Source organism: Mustela nivalis (assembly GCF_964662115.1).
Source record: "Mustela nivalis genome assembly, chromosome: 5".
NCBI classification, from domain to species: Eukaryota; Metazoa; Chordata; class Mammalia; order Carnivora; family Mustelidae; genus Mustela; species Mustela nivalis.
The window spans coordinates 115,831,735-115,851,545 of record NC_139024.1 but is presented as its reverse complement, the minus strand read 5'-3'; the positions used below and the strand labels follow the sequence as shown (position 1 = coordinate 115,851,545).

At 50.4% G+C, this 19,811-nt stretch overlaps 1 protein-coding gene across 16 annotated transcripts; it reads left to right on the top strand.

The window, feature by feature from the left end:
• Nucleotides 1-670: 670 nt before the first annotated feature.
• Nucleotides 671-18,779, top strand: ARMC12 (armadillo repeat containing 12; the record flags this gene model as incomplete). Of its 16 annotated transcripts, XM_082730974.1 has the most annotated exons (10): nt 5,371-5,440; nt 5,548-5,634; nt 6,265-6,345; nt 8,771-9,061; nt 9,751-9,896; nt 10,119-10,253; nt 16,138-16,311; nt 16,458-16,529; nt 18,411-18,470; nt 18,565-18,779. In XM_082730974.1, 10 exons carry the CDS (start codon nt 5,422-5,424, stop codon nt 18,658-18,660), a joined length of 1,161 nt encoding a protein of 386 aa, XP_082587100.1. In that variant the 3' UTR covers nt 18,661-18,779. The 16 variants fall into 16 exon arrangements, with proteins under 16 accessions (XP_082587106.1, XP_082587093.1, XP_082587104.1 ...); XM_082730980.1 differs by lacking the exon at nt 5,371-5,440 and adding an exon at nt 671-766 and having other exon boundaries at nt 8,771-9,142; nt 9,751-10,253; XM_082730981.1 differs by lacking the exon at nt 5,371-5,440 and adding an exon at nt 679-766 and having other exon boundaries at nt 8,771-9,142; nt 18,411-18,779.
• Nucleotides 18,780-19,811: the final 1,032 nt, after the last annotated feature.

Below are 19,811 nucleotides of genomic sequence, written 5' to 3'. Positions count from 1 at the left end.
ATGGTGATGTCAACCAGCATGAGTCACCTCCACGCCTCGTCTCTCCTCCTCCGCACACGCAGCTCAAGGCCTAGAACCTCCTGGGATCTATCTCCCATATTACCACCTCCTTCCTGAGTCCCTATAGTTCTTAATGTTTGGTACTCACCACCTGCTGCCTTGGGTTATTATTTAACCTCACGAGCTCTGTGTTTGTCTCTTCCACTGGTCTGCAATCTGCCCAAGGGCAGGAAATCATTTCAATACACCCAACATTTACTGAACATCAACTCCAGTGCCAAGCTTGGCCTGTGGGGGATGAGCTCAAGTGATGGGGGGAGGCCTCGAAGAGGCAGACTTTGTTTCTGCCTCAAGGACTTTTTAATCTGGTTAGAAGAACAGGATTAGTAAACAGATCACTAGAATATGAGACCACAGGCTGTGCCGCGAGAAAGGTACAGACTGAATGTGCTGGGCATTCAGAGGGGAGAGGAATCAGATCTGGCTGGCGCTGTTTCAAGCAGTTTTTTAAGAGTTGGAGCTTAAGGATGGGTAAACTAGGATGATGGGCACTCGGGGCAGGAGAAATGGCACAGCACTCTGCGGAGGTGGGAAGGAGGGAGATGGGAGGACTCTCGGAACTGTGTCTTCAACTTTCTAATGACGTCCTTAGCAGGACCTCACAGAGCCTTCCATATGGTCGGTGCTCGGGAGACAAGTCCTTTGTCCCCTGCTCGGTTTGGAGACGTGGAACAGCACTGGATGACGCCCTTCTGTAGACGGATGGGTAAAGAGAAAACGTGGCTCTGAGTAAATCCGGGTTTGGGGCTGGAACAAAGGGAGGGGTCAGTTCCAGTTGGGGTCCTCTCCTCCACCCCGCGGTCCACTCCCGGGCTCTTCGTACTCCTGGCGTCCCGCCAGGGGTTTCCCAAGCTGTCCCAGAGGGCCGGGCTTAGTTCGCCAGCCCCTGGGAATCCCTGGAGTCTCCAGAATGGTGTGAAGAGCGGTCGGGGAAGGGGGACCGAGGCATGAGGAGGTTCCTCCGGGGGATCGCGCGCATTGGCCCCCTCCAGCGGGCTTCCGTTGTCACGTGACCGCGTCCCAGGTCTTCCAAGTGTGGGACTGGCGCGTTCGCCGCTCTCCTCCAGACCGTACCGAGCGCTGGTGGGGCTCGGGCTCCTTTTCCCTCGGGGAGCTCCCAGCACCTGCCTACCCCCACAACTGTGCTACTTGGGCCCCGCACACGCCTGCGCTGCTACACTGGGGTGCAGGTGGGGGATGAAGAGGTCTGAGTGCTGTAAGGCTGGAGGGCTCTCCCTACCCCCACTCCCGGCAGGGCGCGCGTCCCCGGGGCTCCGCACCGGCCCTCGGCCGCCCCCGGCCGGGCCCCAGCGCGCACTCTCAGGGCTGCGGCGGCGGCGGCGGGGACACCGCGGCGGCGGGGAGGCTGCGCGCCGAGCGCAAGCCGCGAGCACAAACAGGGCGAGGAGGCTGGTGTGAGCGCCTGGGCCCGGTGCCAGCGCGCCGGGGCTGGAACACAATGTCCCGAGCGGGCGGGCGAGCGGGGAGCGAGAACAGCCTGACTCAGCAGCTGGGTAAGTGGGTGTGCTCGCTCACCAGATCAACCGCTCTTGCAGCCTGCGGTCAGCGACGACCCGACTCTCGGAGGCTCCCTCGAGTGGGGGGTGGGGGGGTGTTGGAGGGGAAGGCGGGCGCACAGCCGGCTCCCCGGCTCCCGCCCCTGCCTGCCGCGCGGGACCTCCACGTGGCCGTTTGCGCATCCCTCTGCCTGCTCGCCCCTGAACATCCAGCATCACAGGGCCCCCAGCCCGAGCGGAGCAGGCTCGGCTCCCCCCACCCCCGGCCCTGGGGAGAGGCGCTCTCCTCGTGCCACCGGGCAGGTGTGGCCTGGCCTACAGCTTCTGTGTCCCAAGTACCGTTTCCCCCAAAGCCCATCACTCTGGGAGACCTCTGGAGGTCTTGGTATGGGGGATGGAACTCATCATCCTAGAGGTGGGGGGTAGATATTTGTCCTAGGGTGGTGGGGAGCACAAGAACAGGATGCTGAGAGAAATGGGATATAGGGCAAGAAGATCTCCCCCACCTCTGTCCTTGGCTGACCCAGAGTTTAGAGTCTCTTCCTGTCCCCTCCCCTCAAAACCACTAGGCCCCTGGATTTCCTCAGAGGGAGAGAGAGCAGGTGGGGAGGTGCTTTGAAGCCTGAGACCCTGCTTCTCTGCCTTACCCACCCTCCCACCCAAAGCCACAACAAAGACCCATGAATCCTGCCACCCAGCCACAAAGCTACTCCTTCCTCTTCTGGGCCTGCTGTCCTGGAGGGGCCACTGTGAGGATGACAGCCCAGAGGTGGACTTTTCCTGGAGGCGTTGATCTGTCCCACACCCTCGCCTCCTGGGGTGTCTGCTAGGTGCCCCAGGGGACACGCTGTGCCTGGAGTGTGCCAGAGCTGGCAGGGAGGGGCTCCGTCCTCTGCTGAGTTCCAGGAAAGGCCCTGGCAGCCAGCACAGGCCTGGGCTCGAGGGCCTTGGTGGGTGGGGTTGGGGGAGGGACCCCAGGCAGCAGAAGCGCTTCACCTGGGCCTCATGCCCCTGGGCCATCTGATGGCATCTCTGGCATCCTCTGAGGAGATGGATGCCAATGCAGGCCTGGGCCATGGACCCCCTTCCCACACAGACAGCCATTTTTCCCATATATGTGTTCATCCAGCCAGTGCTCACTGAATCTCCCAGCCAGAACGTGCCTTAACTGTTCTCAACTCCAACCCTCTACCTAATGTATGAACTGTCCATGATATCCCAGGTCAGTCATTGTTCTGAAGCTGTCTGCATACCTACGGTGACAGGGACACTCACAAGGCAGCCCATTATCTCCGGGTTCAGTTACCTACGGGACACCTGTCCTCACATGACCTGGAAGTGGCTGAACTCATCTTCATATTGCTCACACCAGCTCTTCCCCTTTACCCACGGTGACTTTCCCATCGCCCAAACTCACGATGAAGGTGGGTTAATTTTTTTTTTAAGATTTTATTTATTTATTTGACACAGAGAGATCACAAGTAGAGAGGCAGGCAGAGGGAGAGCGGGAAGCAGGCTCCCTGCTGAGCAGAAAGCCCAATGTGGGGCTCCGATCCCAGAACCCTGAGATTATGACCTGATCCGAAGGCAGAGAGGCTTAACCCACTGAGCCACTCAGGATCCTGAAGGTGGGTTAATTTTTAACTATTTTTTCTCCTTCATCATCCTATACCCAAACTCCTCCCTTTGTTACTTTTATTACAAGATGTATTGTTCCTTATTTTTCTCATCCACTTCTTCCTCTCTATCCCAGACGTTCCACCTTTGGCTCAAATTCCCACAGCCTCTGCCACACCTTTCTGACCCATGTTTTTCCTTTCTCCTAACTAGCCTACTGGAAAACTGTATGTTTTCAACTTCAGACTCCTCAGCGAAGCACACTGGGTACACAATTCTCTCGGCTGTGTGTTCCACATGAGGGCACCTGGGCTCATTCGTGGTGTGCCCAGATCACAGAGTCTAGCCCTGGGCCTAGTTCATAGCAGAAGGGCAGCAGATATTAGTCAAGTGACCAACCCACTTGACTGTGCTCTTCTCTCATTTTTCTCTCCTGACTTGGCCTCCTCATTCCCATCGAGCCTGCTGGTTCCTGGTACTTGCTCAAGCCTTCTGTTTTGAAAAGTCACCATTTTTTATCTACCCAATCTTCAGAGAGGGTGGGGAAGGGAGAAGCAGACATCCAAGTTAACGTCAAGGAGTCTGTGCCAAATGCCAACTGCAGAGCCCTTGAGTGCCTGCTGGGAGCAGAAAACCACTGAGGGGGGTGGAAGGCCAAAAGGGGAGTGGGCACAACCAGTGACTTTGGGTTTATAGAGGGGTCTTTTCACGGTTGGAGAGTCCAGCCTGCCTAGCTCTGGGTCCCTGGTCTGATGGCCATGATCCTTCAAAATCTACCTCCTGCAGGAAGGCTCCGATCATTTCCACCCAATGTTGATCATTTTGTCAGCTTCCCTCAGAGCCTTATGAGCTGCTTCAGTCTCTTTACTTTATTGCTTATTTTGTCTTGTAATATTTTCAACCCCATAGATTATAAATTCTCTATAATCTATATAGTATCTCATTTACTTATTTAATATAATCTATTTATTTTGAGAAGGAAGCATAAGGTAGGACATTCCAACTTTGGAGGGCACATAAACCTGGATCTGGATTCTAATACTTGGTTGTTTGGCCTTGGGCAAGTCTCTCAACCTCTCTGAGCCAGTCTCTTCATCTAAAAAAGTCGCAAGTGATACATACCTTGCAGACAAGGGGCAAAGATGACACAGAGAATACAAAGGGCCAAGAAAGTGCCTGTTGCATAGTGATCAGACAATGGCTTGTCTTCCTTTCCTGTATGGCCAGAGTCTTTCCGGTATTGGGAGACAAAGTTCCGTAACTAGTCCCCTCCATAGTGGAACACTTTTAAGCGTGAAAAAGGACACTATTAATCATTACACTAGTTCCACAGACTTGACCCGGGGCGCAAGGCCATCCTACCCTAACTTACAATGACGGGTAGGGTTCGGATCCCGAGGCACCGTAGCCCAGCGCCTAAGCATTAAGGCGCCAAGCAGAGCCCAAGCTCATTGAGCGCTTGTTGAATGAGCAGAACCGGTCCTCCCTTCAGTTTCGTGCTGCAGCAGCGAGTGGAGAAGCAGATTGAAAAGCCCGCCCCCGCCGCCTCCCCACCCCCACCCAGGTCCCAAAGCCTCCGGTAGCCTCCTTTCTCGAAGGTCTTCTCCAGCCCGCTTCCCCCGCCCTCGGTTGCCGTGGAAGCAGTGACGTGTACGTGAGGGGCGTGATCTCTCTCCATCCTCTCCCCGAGCCCTGGCTCCTACATACCCAGACTAGAGGAGAGGAGGAGATTGGGGTCTTCGAACCTACCGCCCGCCTCCGGGCCTGGAGCTAGCCACGCCCACCTGGCCGCGCGCTTCCCCGCGCTTCCCCTCCCGCGCACCGCGGACGCGTGGCTCGCTCGAGGGCGGCCGCCCCGATCCGCAGCCCTCCCGGCGCCGGTGATCTGGCTGGGGTCCGGAGAATGCCGGCTTCAGCCTCTGGGGTTCCTTTCCACCCCTTCACCCTCGCCGGGCCAATGGATCCCGAGAACGCGGGCGGGCGCACAGCCCGGGCCCGCCCCTTCCCGGGCAGCCCTAGGCAAGCTCCGCGTTCTGGGGAGTTGTCGGGAAGGGTGGGAGCCCGAGGGGCGCCGGGGTGCCGCGAAGCGCGGGAGGAAAGGGGTTAAACAAGGTGCCGGCTCCGGGCGCAGCGGGAGTGGGGGGAAGGGAGCGAAGGGAAAGTGAGAGCGGGGGTGGGGGGCGGGAGGGGGGACGGGAGCGAAAGAACATCCTGTGCCCGCCGCCGGATGCGCGCCTGGGGAGGAGGTAGTCCGGCGGGTGGGGGAGCTAGAGGAGGGGAGGCCCGGGGCGGGGAAAGGCTTGGCCTCCGCCCCCCCACCAACCCGGCCCTTCTCTGGGGGCGCCTCTTCCAGGGCTTTCGCTGCGTTTCTCCCGGTCCCCACGCCTTCGCTGGAGTAACGAGCTACCGAGAGGCCCCCGAATCTGGTTCCTGGGCCGGGGTAAGCGCCAGCTGGGGAGGGGACGGTCTCGGAGAGTGTGGGTCTACGTCAGGGTGCGGGCGGCACCCCCAGTCTTTCGCCTCTCCGTTTTCTCGCTTTCTACTGGGGCCGGGGGGGGGGGGGGCTCACACGTGTGAATTGCACCATGTTCACCGAGAGTCACAACATAGGTTCTCAAATTCAGTCTGACAGCGGCACTTCCCGTAGGTGTCAATAGACCCGTATTCCGGAGAAGGAAACTGAGGCTCAGATTATGGAATTTGCCCAAACCCAAGCCCTTCAGGACTCCACTGAGCTTTTCATTATAGAATACGCTAATTTCCCCTTGGCTTCAAGCGCCGGTCCCTTCCAGAGTCCCCCATCGTAATGGCCTAGCATTGTCTTGCACCGTAGGCCCCCAATAGTACATTAGGCTTTTCTAGTTAACTAGGCTGAAACACTCATTTACCAGAGGCTGGTAGTTTGAGGTTTCATAGGTGGGGAATAGGCTGATAAGTATTTGCGGGGAGGCCTTTAAAGGGGGCTCCAGAGTTGTTCAAGGCAATTGAATGGGTTAGGGTTGCTGGGACTGATTAGCCTGAAGAAGAGCAGAGTGGGAGGGGTAGGTGGGATGAATAATGTGTCTTTCAGGTGTCATTGAGGCCCACCATCTGTGTACTCACTGCTTTCCCACACCCAACACTTTTGTCCTGGTGAAACCTGCTTGTAATGGTAATTATTACAGTTGACATTTGATGGGCTCTGTGTGCTGGGAGGTTTCAAGTACCTAATCCTCACAAACAACCCCATGAGACAGACATTATTATTCCCATTTTACAGGTAGGGAAAGTCAGGTACAAAGAAAGCACAAAACTAAGTGGCTGAACTGGTTTTGAACCCTGGTAATCTGGCTAGAGCCCCCTCTCCTTCACTAAACTAAATTGCACCTGCCAGTGATGGGAACAACAGCTTTGAAAGTAGAAAGCTAGGCCAGATGACAGAGAGGTGTGTTGTCAGGCAGCCCAGGACTTTTTGCCTTGGTGAAGGCAGGTAAGAAACTTGGAGGCTGACAGTGTGTGTATATGGAATCTCAGACTTCTCTCTAGTCAGTGATTCCAGATCTTTGCATTTGACAGAAGAAACAATGCAAGGAAACAAAAGCCACATTCCTGCAAAGTTGCAGCTTTCATTTAGGCACCCTAAGAACATTCAAAACACAACTACCATCTATTAGTATCATCATTTCATAAAAGTAAGTGCATTTTAATTCCCAAAATAAGAAAGACTCATCTAAATAAAAAGCAGTCATTCCCAAGGAGGGACAGTCATTGACTTCACACCAACAAATGGACTTCCCTCTGTTTGGTTTTTTTTTTTTCCACTTTGCTGTAAACTAATGAAAATGTCACTCTGGGCATGGCCTCTGCCTCTCCATCCCTCTGCATCATTTGAGAGCAGAACCAAAAGAAGTGGGCCTTAGGTGTAGCAGAAAAGTGTTAGATTAAAGCCAAGAAGGAACTCCTTTTTCGGAAACCTTTAAAGAACAGGTAAGCACAGCATTTGCTTAGGAAACGAGGGTTGCAGAATCAAGTCCATGGACTGGAGAGGCCAGTAGCCCTGGGTGCTACCCCAGAGAAAGGCAGGAATCTTGTTCTAAAGGATCTAGCCTCAGATCCACTAGGGTCGCCTTAAAACCTAAAGCTGTCCCAACAGGCAGCCATTTCCTGCCTGGAGTTCATAGGGCATGACAGGTGGTTTTATGGCAGCTGGAGACCTCCAAGGGCCTCTGTTACCCCTCCTTGCAGTAGTCACCCACCTTGGGGCTGGGTAGAGTGCTACAAATGACCTTGAGGAGGACCAAGAACAGTAGAGAGGAAGGAAAGAGAACAGCCACCTGGCAGTTGCCTACATCCTGGGGTGTGATGGGTGAAGGCTCTGGGCAGGCAGGACTTGCTGGCTGCAGCAGCCTGAGGATGCTGTTTCCCTCCTTCCCCACCGCCTTCAAGCCCAGGTAGCCCGGGGCCTAGAACCTTCCAGCAGGAGCTCAAAGCCAAGCAGGTAAAGCCCTCTTCTGGCACAACAATGCTCCATGCTGGTTCTGGGCCTGAGCCTGGCTTGGGACTTGTCACCTCCCTGTTTTGTATAAGAAGGCGAGGCTGCAGGGTATGGGGACAAGCAGGGAAGGGGAAAAGAGAGAAGGGTCTGCTCTCACCTGCCCCATCCTATTGAGAGAGACCAAGTCCTCCAAAGCGGGATTCTCATGTTTCTGGAATAGTGGCATTTTTCTGACTCCCCAGGGGGCCTCAAGCCTCATCTCGTCCTGTAGGGTTGAATGGGTGCTAGGGTGTGGAGCCCTGAACTGTGATACTCCAAGATTTAGGTCCCCATCATGGAAAAGCATACACCTACCCAGATTGTAATCCTGGAGTTAGAGAATGATAAATGTGGATCCCCCCAGTTGCAAACAGTCACAGACTATGCCAGACAGGGGCAGTCCCTTCCTCCTCCATGGTCACACTGGCCAAATGGGCCTTGAGCCCCTGTACCCAGATTCTCTTGTCATGGTTCTGCCCTCAAGTCCTCAAAGAATGACAGAAGTCATGATTTGAGCACCTAAGTGCAAGACTTTACCGGTTGTTGGAGATGCGGAGAGGGCTGCCTTCAAGAGCTTCTGGCCAGACGGGTAGATATTACCTACTACAGGGGAACTACAGCTGCTGAAAATGATGGGTTTGCCTGAGGACTGATGGAAGGGGGCCCTGCCTGCAAAGCACCTCGAGGCCCAGCAGTGGATCTATGGTGAGGAAATCAAAGATGGGAAGCCCTGCAGTGAGAGAAAGGTGTTGCTTATGGGCATATCCCAAATACCCCTCCCAGAAACTTCCAAAAGAACCAGGCCAGAAATTGGGCCTCTGCTGCCCCCTAATGGAGGAAAGCAGCGTCTAGAGCTGCCTGCCGGGACCCAACAACCAACCTGCTTCCCCTAAAGGAAAGGGGATGTGAGGGACCTTCCTGCCCACCCCCCCCCACCTGACTTTTTATTCCCCTAGAGTCTTGAGCTTCATTTCCAACAGCCTCTGAAGACAAATCTTTTCCCCTTCCAAGCACTCTTGGTTGTCCCGTTTCCTGATCACCGCCCTCCATTCCGTTTCCCCAGTTTCCTTTGTTGCCCAGGTTCTGATGCTGGTATCCTGGTTCCTGGCCCACCAGAGTTCTGGTTCCAGAAGGCCCTTGCCAGGTGCCTTGGGCCTCGCTCCCACCCGGGCGCAAGGCCACACTGAAGACATGGGTATGAGCATCCCCCAGTACCTGGGGCAAATGGACATCCGCAAAGGTGTAGTGGGCTTGGCCACAGGTGCTGGGTTCATCTATCTGCTCTACAAGGCCATCAAGGCCGGTATCAAATGCCAGCCGCCCCTCTGCACTGCCTCACCCATCTGCATCGCCCGTGAGTGTGCGGGCCCTAGGGAGAGGGCTCTGCCCCAGGAGGCGCCTGCTCCCGAGGCCTCCAGTGTGGGAGGGCCCAAAGGTGACTCCTCCAAGTTCCTCTGTCCTTCCTTCCTCTTCTCCATCTGCCTCCAACCCACCGTAGAGATGCTAGCTCCAAGCCCCCAGGGAGTAGATGGCACTCTTAAGTGTATCCTTGGGCCTCATCTGGCAGGTCTCCTGATTCTGCCTGCCCTCCAGCTCCCGGGATGCCCCTTCTTGGACACCTGGCATTAGCAGTACTCCTTAAGGGAAGGCTGGGCCACCTGCATGCCGAGAGCCTCCACTAGTCCGCAGAAGAAGTACCCTTCTGCAAGACTTGTTCATTGCCATCTGTTGGGCTGTCACTGCCGTGCAGTGATTATGATGAAAGAGTGCACATGACTGCCGTAGCCCAGCAAATTGTTATAGTAAACATACAAAACTAGGACACTTAACGATCTGAATGACACAGCATTAGACATAGCGCCCCTCTCGCAACACACACAGCTCAGCTCTACATGGGGGGGGGGGGGTCCTGCATAGAGCAAGAAGGCATCTTCAGAAAAGGCAAGGCAGCCTCATCCCCAGGTCTCTCTACCCCGCTTCCCAACCCCATTCTTTGATGACTTCTGAGTCCGCAGCCTGAATTGGGCTGGGGTGGCTGTCTAGGCCTGGCAGTGGAGCGCGAGCGGCACGGGCGGGACTCGGGTGAGCTCCGGAGGCTGCTCAACTCCTTGGAGTACAAACAGGATGAGTACGCCAAGAGTATGATCCTGCACAGTATCACGCGCTGTGTGTACTTGCTGGAGGCCGAGGTGAGGGCAAGGAAGCAGGAGGCCCCTCCCAGCCAGCCCAGCCCCCGGGGGCTATGCCCAATCCCTACCCTCCTTGCTGGCCACACTGTGTCCTGGGACCTGTCTCTCTGGCCGATGGCGGGAGGGCTTGTGCTGAGGGGTCTTGTTGACATGGGGGGTGGATGCAGTGGGCCCAGGACACCCGCTTCTCCTGCCTCTTCTGTCTCTCCTGGCCCACTGCAGGCCTCCTCTTGTACTGCTGATGACATAAGCTTGGTGGGCTCCATGCTGGATGAGGAGGACAACAGTGTCAAAATCCAAGCTCTGAACACACTTAAAGCTTTCTCTGGCATCAGAAAATTCAGGCTCAAAATCCAGGTGAGCCCAGAGGCAAGTGGTGGATTAGAGCACACAAGATGTCCATAGTCCTTGGGTTCCTTAATGGGCATAGGGCAAATGGTCATGTTCCAGAAGTTGTTTGGGTCTGAGTCTGTGATCCAGAAATAAGCTTTTCCTTTGTAGTAAGTGAGACCCTCGGGGGTCATCAGTCTTTGACTCTCCGCCTGAAACTGAACTGGGGTGCTGCTGGAGTGTCTCTGAGCCCTAAACAGCAGAAAGCACAGAGAGTCTTTCTGATACCAACTAATTCTACCACACCCGTGGGGGTGTCCAACAATTCAACTCAATTCTGACACTGTCTACCTGGGGTTAGTGCAGAGACCCCACGGGTAAAGGACAATGGACAGTCCCACAAGACCTCCCCCCCTCCCCCATTTCCCATGCTTGTCACAAGTGCCTGTAAATTTAGACTTCCTCCTCTGGTTTGCTAATTCACTAGAATGACTCACAGAACTCAGGAAAACACTTAACATTTATCTGTTTATTAGGAAAGGTACAACCGAGGAGTGGTCAAATAGAGGAGTCATGTAGGGCAAAGTATGGGGGGAAAGGGTGTGAAGCTTCTGGACCTTCTCTAGGCAAGCCACCGTGTTAGCCCCTTGATGTGTTCACCAACCCAGAAGTTTGCTGAGCCCTGTCGTTTGGGGGTATTTATCAAGGTTTCATTATGTAGGTGTGATTGATGAATCATTGGCCATTGGTAAGCGAACTCAATCTCAAACCCCTCCCTTCCTCCTCCTTCAACCCCCTAGTCATGGCTTGGCCTTTCTGGCCACGAGTGCCCCCATCTGGAAGCTGTCTACCATCCACCAAGAGTCACCCAATGAGCATAAGGTTTGGAGTAACTAAGAGAATAATAAAAGGTTCTTCTATTGGACAATTATGAGGATATTTTTAAAAAAGATATTATTTATTTTAGAGAGAGAGCACAGGGAGGGGCAGTGGGAGGGAGAGGCAGAGAATCTCAAGCAGACTGTGTTGCGCACAGAGCCTGACCCAGAGCTCTATCTCAGGACCCTAAGATCATGACCTGAGCCAAAACCAAGTTGGATGCCCAGATGACTGCCACCCAGGCACCCACTCCCCTCAATTCAAGGATTTTAGGAGTTCTGTGCCTAAAACCAGGGACAAGGATCAGATATACCAACTCCCACCCCTGTACTGTGTTACTCTGATCCTGGTGACTAAGCCATGGATGCCTTCACTACCACCACATAGAGAAAATAGAAGCCACGAAATGTTCCCAGGCTTACTTGTTTCCCCATCCATCCTTTCTTCCTGATGCTATGAAAACATGGCTTTCTTCCTGTCTAGGATCAGCGTCCGTCTCAGTCCTGGATCCCTTCCCCTTCTTTAATGACCTCTCTCCTTAATTAGCCTCTTTGAAATGGCCTCCCCTCTACTCCCTCCCATTAGGATTCAACATGCTCTCATTCTTCCAATCTTAAACAACCCCCTCCAAAAAAGAACCCCTCTTCCTTCCTTGACTTCCAAATTTCTCTCTAGCAATTGGTTTCTCCTGAATGAAAAATCAGTAAAATACTGAAGACTTAACATTTTATATATGGACCATGGAAAGAACCATAAAACAAAATGCATGGCTGAGAACTAGAACTTGGCCAACAGGTTAGGTGTTCCAGAGACCCTCCCTGATCCCAAACTATACCTCCCAAACAGAGACAATTACTTACTGCATGTTTTGTGCTTCGATTCCTTGACTTTCTGTATAGTTTGGCTGTATATTCAGGTATCCTATTCTATCAGGGCAAGGCAAAATGTCAAGAATAGGCAAAATGCCATTTGGGACTTTTTAAGCTCCTTTATGTATTTCCAGTTTTATACTGGAAATACATAGTTGGTAGTCTGTGGTTTGCCTCTCCCCCTACCCCAGCTTTGATGTGGAGAGCTGGTTTTTTTTTTTTTTTTTGGTGTGGAGAGCTGTTTCCTCATCTTCCACTGCTATATAGTTCTAGTTCATGAATATCCTGCAATTATATTTATCCACTTGCCCGTGGGTGGGCCCTGAAATTGTTTCCGCATTGTGTCATGAGGCTTCTCGTACACATCTCCCTCTAGGACAGAGGAGTAGCTCAAGGATCCATATGCAGGAGTGGGATGGCTGGGTAACAGTGTACGCCCAACTTCTCAAGATTTACGCACTCTACCAGCTCTGCCGGAGTCTTCTCATTGCATTATATTTCCTCCCCCAAATTTTATATTCTCACACTCTGATTTTTGGCAACAAGCTTTTTTGGAGAGGGGCGCCTGGCTGGCTCAGTCATCAGAGCATGCGACTCTTGATCTCGGGGTCATGAGTTCAATCCCCATGTTAAGGGTGAAGCCTACCTAAAAATATAAAGAAAAAACATTTTTTGGGGGGCGGGGAAGGTCTTGGTCTCCACTTGCTGTCCACCTCTACTTTCTCCCCAAACCACCAGATCCAGGGCCAACACCTCCACTTAGATATCCTAGGGACCCTCTAACCCAGCATGTCCAAAATGGACCTTGTCCCATTCCCTAAGTCAGACCACTCTATCTCAAGGGATCTGATCCCATCAACTCCTCGCTTGGTATTCCTCAGGGCTGTCAGCATAAAGAGCATGATCTCCACCTCCCTGCCGTAGTCCTAGCCATTCATACTGTATGTTTCATGCTCTCCCGACCCCCCAGGCCTTACACTTGCTGTTTCCTCTGCCTGAAACACCACCCAGACGAACTCTTAACTGTCCTTCAGGTTTCAGCGGATAGGAAGGGGTTGGGGCAGGCAGAAACTGGTACTAATGGGAATACTGTGAATACTCCAGGATTCTAGCCCTCCTTTTATGTGGGCTCACAAAAAATACAGCTTGTGGGGTTGTCTGTCTTTCCTAAGCATCTTGCCTCTCAGAAGCCAAGATCCCTTTGTTCATTGAACAGATGTATATTGAGCACTTACTTTTTGTTCAGGCACTGGAGATGCAACAGCAAGGAGGAAAGATCCCCCTCCCCGGGGGAAAGTTACATTCTAGCAGGGCAAGACAGGCAATACACAAATTAGTGAAATATACAGTATGTTTCGTATAACAAATGGAGGGAGAAAAATAAAAGTAGGGCCATAAGGAGGCAGGTATGAGGGTGGTGGTACAGTTTCAAAAGAGAAAATTTGGGGGACTTAGAGCTTGATGAAGAGTTCTTAGAAATTTCTAACACCAAAAGCATGATCTAAAAGAGAAAAAAAAAGTGGATACACTGAACTTCATCAAAACTAAAAACATATGCCTTGTGGGGGACCCTCTTAAGAGGGTGAAAAGACAATCTGTAGTCAGGGAGGAAATATTTGCAAGGCACATATCTGACAAAGGAGTCCTATCTAGATCATATAAAGAGCTCTCAAAACTCAACGTTAAAAAATCCAGTTAGAAAATGGGCAAAAAACGTGGAGATAACTGCACTGAAGAAGATCTACGAGTTGCAAATAAGCCCATGAAAAGATGTTTAACATCAGTAGGCATCAGGGAAATGCAGATTATCACCACAATGAGATAGCACTCTACACCTGTGAAATGGTCCAAACTCAAAATTTGTGACAATGCCACATGCTCGTGAAGATAGAAATGGACTCTCTTGTATGTTGCTGGTGGGAATGTAAAATGATACAGCACTCACTCTGGAAAATAGTCTGGCCATTTCTTTAAAAAATGAATCATCAGGGTGCCTAGGTGCCTTGGTCAGTTGAGCACCCGACTTTCTATCTCAGTTCTGATCTTGACCGTAGGGTCATAAGAAGTTCAGGCCCTGCGCTGGGCTCCTTGCTGGGCGTGGTGCCCACTTAAAAAAAGCAAAAACAACAAAAAACAAACAATGCATTCACCAAACAACTCAGCAGTTACACTCTAAGGCATTTATCCTAAAGAAATGAAAACTCGTCCCCACAAAAGCCCATAAGCAATTATTTGTTGGCACCCCTCTTGTACCAGTCAAGAACTGGAAACAACCAAAGTGTCTCTCAATAGATAAATGGTTCAACTGTGCAAATGCACACCACGGAACACTCCTCAGAAATAAAGGGGAATGAACTATTGATACAACAACTTGGATCTTAAGGACATTCTACTGAGTGAAAAACCAATCTCAGAAGGTCACAAAGCAGGACTCAACATGTAGCATTCTCGAAGGGACGAAATTACAGAGATGGAGAATGGATGAGTGGTTACCAATAGGTACAGCTGGTTTTGGTGTGTGTGGAGGGGGAGGGTTATGTGACTACAACAGAGTCCCATGAGGGAAATCTCTGTGGTGAGGGGACAACTCTGATGGAACAATCTGTTGACAGCCGTGGTGGTTACATGAATCCCCATATGTGACAAAATGACAAAGAACGGTACAGACACCTTGCATCAGTACTGATATATGCAGTGTTGATACTGTATGTAAGTACATAAGGTTAACCATTGAGGGAATCTGGGGGAAGAGCTCACAGGATGTGTCTATGCTATTTTTGCAAGTTCCTGAGAATTAATAATTATTCAAAAATAAAAAGTTTCAAAATAAAAAGTGTGTTGCCTGTGACAGTGCTGTGGAGAAGAATGAAATAAAGATGGAGGATAAGGAAGGCTGGGTGGGGAGTGGTTGCAGTCTTAAAAAGGGTAGTGGTTGGGGAAGGCCTGACTGGGAAGGTGACATTAAAGCACAGTCTTGAAGGAGGTAAGAGAGTGAGCTCTAACTATCTGGAAGGGAGAGCATTCTAAGTAGAGAAAACAGCCTGTGCAAAAACAAGATAAGTGTGTACTTGGCATGCTCAAAGAATGACTAAGAGACCATTGTGACAGCAACCGTGGGAGCAAAGAAGAGAAGAGGAGATGAGGTCAAAGACATTGTAAGGGGAGAGGGGCAGGCCATATTGGACCACGTGAACCACTGGAAGGACTTTAGCCCTTACCTTGAATGAACTAGGGACAGGAGCAGAAGAGGGACGTGTCTAACATGTCTGCTGTTCTGGAAATAGACGGGGGGAGGATGGAAGCCGGGAGACAGGAGGCTATTGGAGAAATGTAGGTGAGAACTGATGGTGGCTTGGAACAGGTGGTAGACGCAGCTTGATAGACCTCGCTGGATCTTGACAAAACCTGTTGACAGATTTTGAAGGTAGAGCTGACAGAATTTTCTGAAGGACTAGAAAAGCAGTGTGAAGAGAAAGTCGTTAAAGAGGATTACAGACTTTTGACCTGAGTAGGGGGAAGGGAGTTGTGACCAAAAGCAGAGGCTGGTAGGGTGATGGGTATGTGTTAACTTTGAGAGGTCGAGCAGGCATTCTGGGAAGGGGAGTCTGACTGGCTCAGTCGGTGGAGCGTGCAACTCTCCATCTTGGAATTGTGTCTTTGAGCCCCGTGTTGGGTATAGAGATTATGTAAATATAAAATCTAAGAGAGAGCGAAAGAGAAAGGAAGGAAGGAAGGGAGAAAGAAAAAAGCCTTCTGATAAGAAGTGGAATTGACACCAGAATATGTCTGAGTTTTCTCAGAAAGGTTTGGGATAGAGACAGAAATTTGAAAGGCACCAGCATCAACAGTATTTAACACTGAGTCTGGATAATAACACTGAAAGAGTGAGGAAGACAGAGAAGGAAAGGTTGGGCAGAAGAACCAGGAAAGGAGTTCGTGGAAGAGAAGCCAGGTGCAGAAAGGACGCAGGTGTGGCCAACTAGGTCAAGTCATGTTGAGAGTTGAAGTTAAAGAGAGTTGTCTACTGGGTTTGGGCTTGGGCATCATAGGTAGGGGTAGGGGAAGAGTGAACACAGAGGCTGGGATAGTGTTGGGGATCACCACATAAAGGCAGACCCTTCCCTCCTCATCCTCTCTACCCGACCCCCCCCCCCACCCTCCAGGAACACACCATCAAGGTACTGGAACTGATCTCTACCATCTGGGATTCGGAGCTCCATGTTGCAGGCCTCAGACTCCTCAACAGCCTCCCACTGCCTGACTACGTACATCCACAACTGCGACGGGTGATGCCTGCCTTGATGGAGATCCTGCAGTCCAACTATATCCTGGCACAGGTGCCTAAGAACCATGGCCCTGGCCCCGCCTCTCCTGACCAGCCCTGCCTGGCCTAGCACCTGGAGGGAGGAGCGGAGAATTGTGTCTTCCCTGCTTGGGCCCACTTTGACCTGCCTTCTCATGCTTTACTCTTTCTTTTATTCAGGTGCAAGCCATACGATTGCTGAGCTACCTGGCACAGAAGAATGACCTTCTGTATGATATTCTCAACTGCCAGGTGAGAAAGGAACTGAAGAAAGGTTGATGGATACCAACTCACGGATACCAACTCACATCCTAGGGAAGGAAGAATCATGGATACCCCAGGCAGACTCAGTCCTCACAAGATCATCTTGTTTCTCTTCCTGCCTTTGTGCTAGATATATTGACAACCATCCCCTCTTCCATTCTCCCAATAGAATGAGAGTTCATTTTGTTGAGAGGGGGATTCTCTTTAAGGGGCTTTCTGAACTCTGAGAGCCAGGAATCCAGGTGACAAAACAAAAGTAAATGTAGGTATTTTCATATTAGAGAAAAATTACTTATAACCAAAACCATTATTAGGATAGACAGGGTCACTGCATAATAATGGTTCAGAAGGATAAAGGAACTCTAAACTTATATGAACCCCATAACATAACCTCAAAATTTATATGGCAAAACATGATAGGACGACAAGGAAATATTTTCCTTTTAATTTTTTTTATGCTTTAGTAAGATACAGCGAAGAGACAAAATGTAATATTTAAACATAGTGGCAATTTTATATATATACATACACACACAGACACATTGTGAAAAGGATTCTCATCATCTAGTTGATGAACACATCTATCACTTCACATATGTATCTTTGTGTGTGTGTGAGAACATTTAAGTTCTACTCTCAGCAAATTTCAATTATCTAATACAGTGTTATTAACTATAATCACTATGTTTTACATTAGATCTTCAGACTTTATTTTTTAAAGAGAGAGCACAAACTACAGGGGGAGGGGTAGAAGGAGAGAGAGAATCTCAAACGGGCTCCACAGCCAGCATGGCTCCCAACACAGGACTCAATCTCAGACGCTGAGATCATGACCTGAACCAAAATCGAGATTTGGATGCTCAACTGACTGGGCCACCTAGGTGCCCCCAGACCTTATTCAATTTATAGCTTGTACCAATGTCTGTCTCTTTCTTCTACACAACCAGCACCTAGTAACCACTTTCCTACTCTGTTTCCAAGTGTGAATATTTATTTGTTTACTTACTTACTTATTTACTTATAGATACCACCAATAAGTGACACCATGCAATATTTGCCTTTCTTTGTCTGGCTTATCTCACTCAGCATGATGTCCTCAGAGTTCACCTATGTTGTCACAAATGGCAGGATTTCCTTCTTTCTCATGTCTGAATAATTATAAGGAAAAATTGACACATCCCCCATCACAATGGAAGATTTGGGAGATTAATTTTTTCAGCAGTTAAGAGATAAAATCCTAAAACCAGTAAGGGTATATTTGCTGTGAATAATACAAATAAGCTTGAGCCATTAGATACACCTAGAACATTCTATAATTAGTAAGCATATATTCCTCTCGAGCACACAAAATATTTATAAAAATCAGGGACGCCTGGGTGGCTCAGTTGGTTAAGCAGCTGCCTTCGGCTCAGGTCATGATCCCAGCGTCCTGGGATCGAGTCCCACATCGGGCTCCTTGCTCCGCAGGGAGCCTGCTTCTCCCTCTGACTCTGCCTTCCACTCTGTCTGCCTGTGCTCGCTCTCACTCTCTCTCTCTCTCTTACAAATAAATAAATAAAATCTTTAAAAAAAATGTTTAAAAATAAATAAATAAATAAATATATTTATAAAAATCAACCACATGCTAAGCTGTCATGTTGGACTCAACAGGTCTCCCAGAATCAGTATTATGATCCTATCTCTCAAATTTGATGACCGCAGGGCCATTATGTTGGAGAATGACAATGAAAGGAAAACTAAAAAATTCCTATACGGTTGAAACTGAGACTTGGGTGTACTGGGGAGTTGAGACAATAGGAAGATGGAAGAGGGAGAACTTCAGAACTTGTCTTGGATTTCTTTGCCATGGTCTCTCTACTCCCATCACAGGTGCACTCCAACTTCCTGAACCTGTTTCAGTCCACACAGCCCGGGAGTCTGCTGTTTGAGGTACTGGTGTTTGCTGAGCGGCTAAGTGAGGGCCGGAATTCACCCCATTACCGTGCTGTGAAGTGGCATTACAATGAACAATCTTTGCATGAAGCTCTCTTTGGGGATGAGTCACGACTGGCAGATCGGCTCCTCGCCCTGGTCATCCACCCTGAGGAGGAAGTTCAAATCCAAGCCTGCAAGGTCATAGTCAGCCTGCAGTGCTCCCAGGATGTGGGAGTCCGGCCCTCTTCCTGCAGGCCCAGTCATTCCTACTTTAATAACGGGGAAAATAATTAAGGAGAGCCAATAAATGACTATGGGAGAAAATCTTGGAGCAGTTTCTGTCTAGGGTCTTCCAAGGGCTGGCTGTAGATTTCATCCCTGAGCAGGTCAAAGCATGGGCACATCTCCCAAAACACATCCCCACTTCCCTGTTAAGGGAACAGATTCTCTTCTCCCCTTGCTGCTTTTCAAATTTGAATGTGGAGCCAATGCTTAGAGGGAATTTCAGAGAGAAGGCATGTTTGGGGACTGAGGCCAAAGATAATCAACAGGAGACAGTATTGCACTGGGTTCCTCCAGATGGCCTAGCCTGGGCCACAGCAGCCAACCACCTCCAAATCTTAGTGGCTTAAAAAATGACAAGGTTATTTATCACAGCCCCTAGCAGGTCAGCCAGGGTGTGGGGGAGCAGGTATCTTATTAAATCATCATCTCTCAGTGACCAAGGCTGAGAGGGGCTCTTAATGTGATCTACAACTCCTAGAGAAGGAAAAGGGAATGTGACAGTGATCCCTGGCTCTTAAAAGTTAGACCAGAAATGATACTCCCCATTTCTGCTCACATTTTGCTAGCCAAAGGGCATAGGGAAGATCAGTCTTACCATGTGTCCAAGGAAGAACTGAAAGTATTTGGTGACGGCATGAATTATAGCGACTGCAGGCAACGGGAAGAGTGAGAGCTCTGGAGTCAGACTCTCAGGTTCAAATCCCAGCTCTGTCACTTACTAGCTGTGTGACCTTGGGCAAGCCATTTACCCTATTTGAGCCTCAGGCCTCCCCTGATAACAGTACTTATCTCATGAGGCTGTTGGGAGGATTATATGGGGATAATAGGAATTAATGAATGTAAGACACAGTGCTCTGTGTGCAGAGTTATTCATCAAAGGTCAAAGATTGTGAGTGAAAGATCGGCACTGGAAAGGTCCTTAGGGCATCACCTCTGAGGTTTCTCCAGTTTCTTTGGGTTACAGGCACTGGGGAGTCCCAGAACCCTCTATGAAGCCCCCTGATATGCCACTGGAACTTAGTTTTAAAACCAGAGTGACTGTGTGAGTCATATAAAAACCATAACCATGAA